The sequence below is a fragment of the Stegastes partitus genome, unplaced genomic scaffold (genome assembly GCF_000690725.1).
Source record: "Stegastes partitus isolate 25-593 unplaced genomic scaffold, Stegastes_partitus-1.0.2 Scaffold1333, whole genome shotgun sequence".
Lineage (NCBI taxonomy): Eukaryota > Metazoa > Chordata > Actinopteri > Pomacentridae > Stegastes > Stegastes partitus.
Window position 1 is genome coordinate 102,051 of NW_007579064.1, and position 8,133 is coordinate 110,183.

Consider the following 8,133-nt stretch of genomic DNA (forward strand, 5'->3'; position numbering starts at 1 on the left):
TCCGGCTGAACAACCTTCTGGGTCTCAGGTTCCTGCAGCTTCGTCTCCTTCGTTCATTATAGGATTCAGTTCTATTGATCACTTTTAAATCACTACAAGTTGTGGCTTCGCTTCACGGACGATTGACCTCCAGCTCTGCACCTGAACGCCTCAGAACGGACCATCGACCGTCGTTAGAAGATCCAGGATTCGATTTAAATCCAGGTTGATTTGACATAAGAGGCTGATGTTATAGGACAGTTTCAAAATAAAAGCATTCAAACTCCCGACATCCTCATAAAACCACAGACCAGAGACGACAAACGGCGACTGAAGCTTGGGGTTTTTTTGTTTGTTTTTTTTAATTCAAAGTGAATCTTGACATAGTTACACCATCAATTCATAATTTGACACTCACCAATAAGAGTCACCAAGAAGGAACCCGCTTTGTGTGACGAAGGACATCAGGCTTGGTCACATTGAAACTCACTGAGAACTGGAGCAGAGGGGGAGGAGGCCGCCGGCATGCCGGCCGCCGGCCTCCCCGGCCTCCTCCTGTCGCCGCGTATTGCACAGTGCAGTTGCTACATGTCAAACTAGTGTAGCATTAAAAAGATGAAATCATAAAAACAAAACAAAGCCACACAGATGTACACATGCTCAGACCAGTAACAGTTCAGCGAATCCTACACGTCTGAGTCTAAACACAACAACCCCAGAACAAGAGAGATTAGTACAAAGTCTTAGGAGTCGGATTTCATGTGATTTAAAAAAAAAATTAAATTAAAAACAATTCAGCCCAGGACACGAATGAGATGCTGGAGCCATGATTTGGTAGTTTGTGACAAAGGCTGGAGGCCCAGTGACAGCGGAGCCGAGGAGTCCAGTTAAGTCGGGATTACTGCTGCCGCTCAAACGCAGAACTGGTTCTGGTTCTGGATGGCGTCTTTATGAACATCCTCGACCCGCTGTGTAAGGCTGCTGGGCTCCGCTTTAGCTCGTGGGTCCAGGAGAAGCGAACAACGAAGCGAGTTCAACAAAGTCAGGCTTTCTCGGAGTTAGCCGGATTAACAAAACCTGAGATGTCGGGTTATTAGTTTTGCTTGTTTTCTTAAACTCTGGAAACGTCACGTGACTTTTTCTGCACAAAACTGACCAATCATGAGCGCTGTGACGAAAACTAACTTCTTTTTTTTTTTAAAGCCAAAAATTAGCATCGTTCCCACAAGTCCAGGAGCGCTGGTAGAAACGCTGATCGTGTTTGGATGTATTTATTCTACTGATTATTTCTAACCTGCAGCTGCACATTTACGCCGTTAAACTTGGAATATCTTAACTTTTTTTTTTTAGCCTGAAACTGTCCCAGACGTGGAAATCACTTCAGTTATTGGCCAAATTAATGTTCTTAGTTCCCCCTTTTCCCTCATCGGTGTTCCATCAGCTGCACTAACAGCATTTCTAACTTACGGCTGCACATTTACGCCGTTAAACGTGAATTATTTTTACGTTTTCAGGCCAGAACTGTCCCATAATGAAGGACAGGTGGTGATCACTACAGTTTTGGCGTCATTAATCGAATGTTCTCGCCTTTTCTTCTGATCTGTGTGCGACAAAACGAACTCGGCAGCGAATCACAACCAAGTTTCACGGCGCATTTATTCTGCAGCTGATGCAGTTTTTCCCAATCGTGTTGCTTCTCACAGCCGATTTAAACCCAAAACTCTGAGCTGAATCTTCTCTAGAGCAGGTTTTAGCTGTGCAGAAATAATAAACTCTCATCGTGGGCTCGCTAACCTCGCTTCGTAGCTCGCCCCTCCGGATCCTTTCACATCTGAAACCAAACCCACGGGGGGAGGCTGCAGAACATCTGAGGTGGTTCTCCACCGACTCCACGTCCTCTCGTTTAGAAACAAACCAACACAGTAGCATGATTACACAAAACACACCCATCAAGCAAACAGAGCAAAACCATGATAATGTGGTACGACGAGCAGGTGGAGGCTTTGGACCGAAGCGCTGACTGGTGGGGATAAAGCGTGGCGACTGAAACTCATGATACCGGCCGCTAGAAACACACCCCGATCAGGACAAACAATCAGAACAACGAGCGACTCGACACCACGAGTACATTCACTGTGTGAGGATAAAGCTTGGTGTGGATCCAGGCCCGACGTCTGGAGTACTGCACGGTGACAGAACCTCCCCTGACGGTCTTTAGGATTCTGCCAAACAAACAAACAAACAGCTTTGGGGTTTTGATATCGATGCGAGACGTCACCACCTGTTTGGAGGAAGGCACTAGTCGTACAGTACGGAGAGTCCGCTAACGGGAAATAAGAATACACCAACAGCACAGCAGAGAGCGAACCCAGCCTACGTCTGAAATACTGATGCTAAAGAACCACGCACAAAAACACACACACCAAAAAAAAAAAAAGAGCAACGAAATAATAATAATAATAATAATAATAATGATAATAAAAAAAAGGGGGAAACTTCCATTACAGCAGTTTACAATCACTTCAAAAACAACAAAGCCAATATACAGAGGCACTATAGGAGGAGCGTCCAATCGGATCAGAACAACACCGTCTTCTGTCTACCATACAGGAGAGAGAGAGAGAGCGCAGGAGGCGAGCGCGAGATTAACCCTCTAGATTCACAGCGACCGAGTGGCGGATCATCAGTACATAGCAGCTTATCATCTATACATTCCAAATATCTGCTGTTTTTGTTTGTTTTTTTTTCTTTTTTTTGCCAAACACAGCTCAGAAAAATAAAACCTCAACCTCATCGTTTTAAAATCTCAAGAGAAACATCACCGACCGACGCTTCAGAAATGATTACCGAACAGTCTTTGGTTGCTGATTGGAGGAAAAGCGATAAAAAGCCGACACACAACACGGATTGAGGCGTCCACCCTGAAGGAATGTTTCATCAGAACCGACAGAAACAACAAAACAACACGCGTCGGATATTTCAAACTAATACTGGAGAGCCCAGCGGTGATACTGCGAGTCGATAGGTTAAACACTGACAAGCTTTAAAAACATACAAAGAATTACCTCCGTTTTATCTGAAAGTCGAAGCCACTCCCAAAAAAAAACAAAAAAAACAAGTCCATCTATTAATGCCAGTCTAGCCTAAATGCACGAATAATAATAATAATAATAATAATAATAATAAAACACAGCAACCCAGAGTCTATCTAGATTGTATTGCAGTTACAGTAAACAGTGACAATACTGTTATGAATTTAAGTACTATAGTGAATAGAAATCGATTATCAAAATATCTGATCACTCTGTATGTACATCACGAGCTCATTCAGTCAAAGCCCTGCAGCCTCTAGCTAAAGGAAATCCATACTGCCGAAAGCCAAACACAACCACAAGCCTCGCGTTAAGCCCGTCCAGTCCCAACGGTGAAGTGCTGCAAGCCCCGCCGACAAGTTTACAATCGATACAGTTCCTGAAGGAGACTCTGGTTTTCTTTTTAAGGCACTAAGGAGGCGGCAGTCTGCCCCGAACAAAGATCCTGGGATGGCTTTAGACAAACGGGTCCGAGCGGCTCGCTACAAGGCAACGGAGATAAAGGGATGGGAGGCCGAGCCGCCCCACGGCGTCCGGCCCCGGCTCGCCGAGACGACCCAGCGACAGGAGGCGACGCGCCCTCGATCAAAACTTCCTCATCGTGTCGTCGTGGAGAATTTCTTTGTCCTCAAAACAGCATCTTCCTCAATCCGTCTCCTTCCTCATCATCATCACAAGTTGTGCGCTCTGCCGGCAGCCCTCCCCGCCCACGTGCCGCCGCCCGTCCACTTCCCCACCAGGAGGAGCTGCTGCTGCTGCTGGGGCCGCCTCAGATATACGAGAACTGGGGGTGGTGGCTGAGCTTGGTGGGGCTCAGAGGGAAGCCGGTGTAGGCGGCGGGGGAGGCCATGAAGGGGTGAGGGGGCGGCGGCGGCGGGAATGGCGGCTTGAACTGGTGCGGGTGGTGGGCGTAGCCGGGCTGGTGGTGCGGGTGGATGGTGGGCGAGGGGAGGAGCCTGTGCGGGTGGTGGTGGTGGTGGTGCGGGGGGGGATGGGCGCCAAGGCCCAGCGTCACCTGGTGAACTATGGCGCCGCCCTGCGGGTGGGACAGACCGTAGCCGTGCTGCAGGAGCGGGGGAGGCGGCGGGCGCGAGGGCAGGATGGGGTGGGGGTGGTGGGCGGAGCCGAGCGGCCCGCTGGGCGGGTAGGACAGCAGGGTGTGGGGGGGCGCGGCCTGGCTGTGGGTGGGGCTGCTGTGGGGCAGGTGGGTGAAGGTGTGCACCGTGGGGGGGATGAAGGCGTGGGGGCGCAGAGGGCCGTAGTTGCCGTTCCACTCTTTGGTGGTGTGGTTGGAGACGTACGGCTGCACCTGGAACACAACGACAAGGTTCACCAGTCAGCACGTGTCCTTCACGTTCAAAGCTTCACATTAAACTCAGAACGTCAGTCAAGTGGGAAAGAAACACTGAGGAGAGGGCAGCTACAGAGCAAACTCATTCAGACTCTGATTTAAATTCAGCCCACGGTGGTTAAAAATGAGCATCTTTGGAGGAAAATAAGCTAAACTGATCTCAGATCAGTGTCTTGGGGCAACTTTAGCTCCACAGTAAGAACCAGCAGAGAGAAAACTACCAGTTCTGGTCCGGTACCGAATGAATGAAATGCATCCGTCTTTCCGTCCAAACATATAAATAAACAATTTCCCTGAAGTTTGCACCAAAGGGATCAATACAGTTCTATTCTAAATATAAAAACAGATGTTTACTTCTGTTGTGCTGAGACAAACTCTTCCTCCCATCTCATCCTGGAGCTTAAAGACAGAAACGCCTCCACAGCAGCTTTTCATTGGTGGGACTTCAAATACGACTGGACGACAGACGTGTCCTGATTGGTCGGTTTAAACTAGAACTTTGTTTTTTTAAACTGATCGGCATTTAATCGAAGCCTTTGTTTGCGTCTGTTGCTGTAAAGGGAAAATCTGCTAGTTTTGAACAATTGCCCCCAATTAGCTTCCTAAAAAGTTACGATTGGAAAAATGCTAACGATCGTACAAGAGCTGCATCAATTAATCAATCAGCTGTCAAGCATTTAAATCAATCGCCATCTGTCCTGATGATCGATCAGAATAAATATGAGTATTTTCTGGGTCTTTCCTCCTCTGTGACGCTGAACTGAACATCTATGGATAAAACACGACCTTTAAATCAATGCTGACTTTTTTTTTTTTCTTTTTTTTAACCATTTTCTGACAATCAATCAACTAATCAATGGTGTGTTTTGTAAATATTTTGTACAGTCAATTGCTTAAATCTTTTTTTTTTTTTTTCTTTTTTTTAACCATTTTCTGACAATCAATCAACTAATCAATGGTGTGTTTTGTAAATATTTTGTACAGTCAATTGCTTTTATTTATATTTTGGTTATATGTATATGGATGAACTTTTATCTTTTTTTTAAAACCTATTTTGTATTTAGTTTTATATTGTTTGGCATTTCTAGTGGAAAGCAAACAAATGATTTCATCTCACAGGGAAACATGCTGCCAGACGTACACGTGACAATAAACACTCTTAAATTAGTTGAGAGCACGAATGCTAACAATATTAGCATTTGGCTACTGACCTAAGTTCACTCCAGTCTCTGTGTAACCCATGATGGCAGATGAGTTTAAACCTCTAATCTAGCTAATTAAGAAACCCATCGTTTCTGAATCGACTAATTTTAAGTAGCTTTGTTGTTAAAATTGGGCCAAAACGTCCTTAAATGTGCTGCAGAGCCGAGTCGTCCTACAAACATCGTCCTACACCGACCTGTCCAAAGCCCAGAGGATGCTGCTGCTGCTGCCCCGCCGTCACCTTTTGCTGCCTGGACAGGTGAGGGCCGGATGGGAGGAGGGGGACGGAGGAGGGAGTGTTCTGCTGGCCGACGAGGCTGCAGCGCCCTTTGGACCGGGACCAGGACTCTGAGACTGGGACAGACGAGGGAAACAAAGGAGGTTAGTCAGGATAAAATACAGGTTCAGTCCTCAGACTTCAAACAAGAACACAGCAGACTGGAAATGAAATGTGGGCTTTACTTTACTTCAGGTTCAGCACTCAGGAATTCAACGATTTATTACTCCTAATCAAATTTTAACCTGATAATGACGCTGAGGAGTAAATGTTTGCAGATTTATCAGGTAGAATCTGACAGTTCAGAAGAGAAAGCTGCATTTTGAGTTGTGCATCAACAGAAAAGCAGCCAAAACTACACAACGTATCAGAAATCAAATCCAGTCTATCGTCACCTTGCTGTGCATCCACAGCAGTACAGGCAGGACGAGAGCGCGTTTCTACAGGATCCAGTAACTTAAACCAATTTAAATAAACAACTGTTTGCACATCTGGATCAGCAGTTACTTTTTACAGTTACAGAAAGTGTAAAAAAATCAACTATAACTTGACTAAATGACGTGCGCTTCGGTGGGAAAACTTGCGATTTTTCATCAAAAATCACTTTATTCTCCACGTCGCTTCCTAAAATTAAACAAAAACGACGTGTTTGCATTAATCAGATTCTGTATAAACTAAAAAAATCTGCACTTTCTGCCACATCTATAAAGTTAACAGTGACTCGGCTGAACTGTGTTTACAGAGCAGAGAGGAAACAAGCACGCTGATAAAATGCAAGTTGTAAAATACAGACAATGTGCAGATGTAAGCTTTGCAGTGCTTGTGAGATGTTTTTTTTTTTAATTTTGCAAAATAAATAATCCTTTTTTTCCTGTATGATTAATTTAGTCGTAACTGTGCAAAACATATTATTGTTCCGTTTCCATAAATAGGTGCAGGACTTTAAATTGTAGTTTAGCTCAGAGGTTGGAGGTTAAAAACTCATTTCAACCACATTTTATTGGAGAGTCCAGTGAAAAAAAAAAAGTGCTTCTTCACAAGAAATGTTCACGTGGATAAATTACAAGTTGGCATTTTATGATATTTTCTGCTGCAGTTGAAAGAATTTCACATTTAAGGAGTTGTGAATGGTCACATGAAGCTCAGCGTCAGAGCAGATGATAAAACCAGTGAAGTTGTGGAAAGAGCAGCAGATTGTTGGCACTCAGGAGAAGGGCAGCGACAGAGCAAAGCCAACCCAGAGACTCTGATTTAAATTCAGCCCACGGTGGTTAGAAATGAGCATCTTTGGAGGAAAATGAACTGATCTCAAATCAGTGTCTTGGGGCAACTTTAGCTCCACAACAAGAACCAGCAGAGAGAGAACAACGAGCTCTGGTCCGGTACCGCATGAAATGCATCCGTCTTTCCATCCAAGCACAGAACCCGTCGTTATTTTTGTTTCTGATGAGAACGTCCTGACTGACTGCAGCTTCAGAGACGTCGTGTTTGTAGGTTGGTGACTGACTGTAGAAGCTAAATAAAAACATTCGGTGCTCCTCTGATGGAGGGAAAGCCATAAACTGCCTCCTGTGGATGCATCTTTGCGGCACCGGACCAGCGAGCAGTCGGTTCTCTGCTGGTGTCTCCGGATCACCTGTTAAAGCCTCTATGGCCCACTAGGGGGCGGTAAACCCCTACTGCTTCCACATGACCTGCAAAGCGAGACACCACCACAGCACAGGTGACGGAGCACAGGACAGGTGGCACGATGAAGGCACATGTTAAACAGAACGTCTATGTGGGTATGAATGGAAGCACTGGACAGGAGCTAACGGCGTGGGAAAGCTGAGCAGCTCCACTGACCGGTTCTGTGGACCCGCTCCTCCGTGCCCTGAGTGTTGTTGTTCTGCACCCTCATCGGAGGAACCACCATGGTCCGGATGCCGCCGTGGCTCCTGCCCGGCCCGGCGGGGGAAGGCAGCGGCGCCACCACGGCGGCCAAAGGCGGGCGGTTGTTGTGGTTGCTGTTGTCGAGGTAACGGTAGGGGCGGCTGCCGCGCGGGGACGTCGACGTGTCCGACGTGGGCGAGCCTTCCACCGTGTCGCAGCCGCTCTCGTGGCCGTCGTCCTCGGACATGCTGGGAACAGAACCGGCACAGTGTCAACAAGAGAACCTCAGTGTGAGCCTTTATCAATCAGGTCCTCCCAGAACCTCCTCAGAACATCTGGTTCTGTATCTGCAGAACCTT

At 46.5% G+C, this 8,133-nt stretch overlaps 1 protein-coding gene across 3 annotated transcripts in view; it reads right to left on the reverse strand.

Annotated features, from left to right (window-relative positions):
• Positions 1-322: 322 nt before the first annotated feature.
• LOC103369806 (homeodomain-interacting protein kinase 3-like) overlaps positions 323-8,133 on the reverse strand; it is a 40,001-nt gene continuing 32,190 nt past the window's right edge. For all 3 annotated transcript variants that reach the window (XM_008298621.1, XM_008298619.1, XM_008298620.1), the window contains exons 16-18: positions 7,748-8,022; positions 5,822-5,979; positions 323-4,380 (exon numbers count right to left, since the gene is read on the reverse strand). In XM_008298621.1, the coding sequence (XP_008296843.1) occupies positions 3,841-4,380; positions 5,822-5,979; positions 7,748-8,022 (973 nt within the window). In that variant the 3' untranslated portion in view covers positions 323-3,840. The remainder of the gene's footprint in view (positions 4,381-5,821; positions 5,980-7,747; positions 8,023-8,133) is intronic.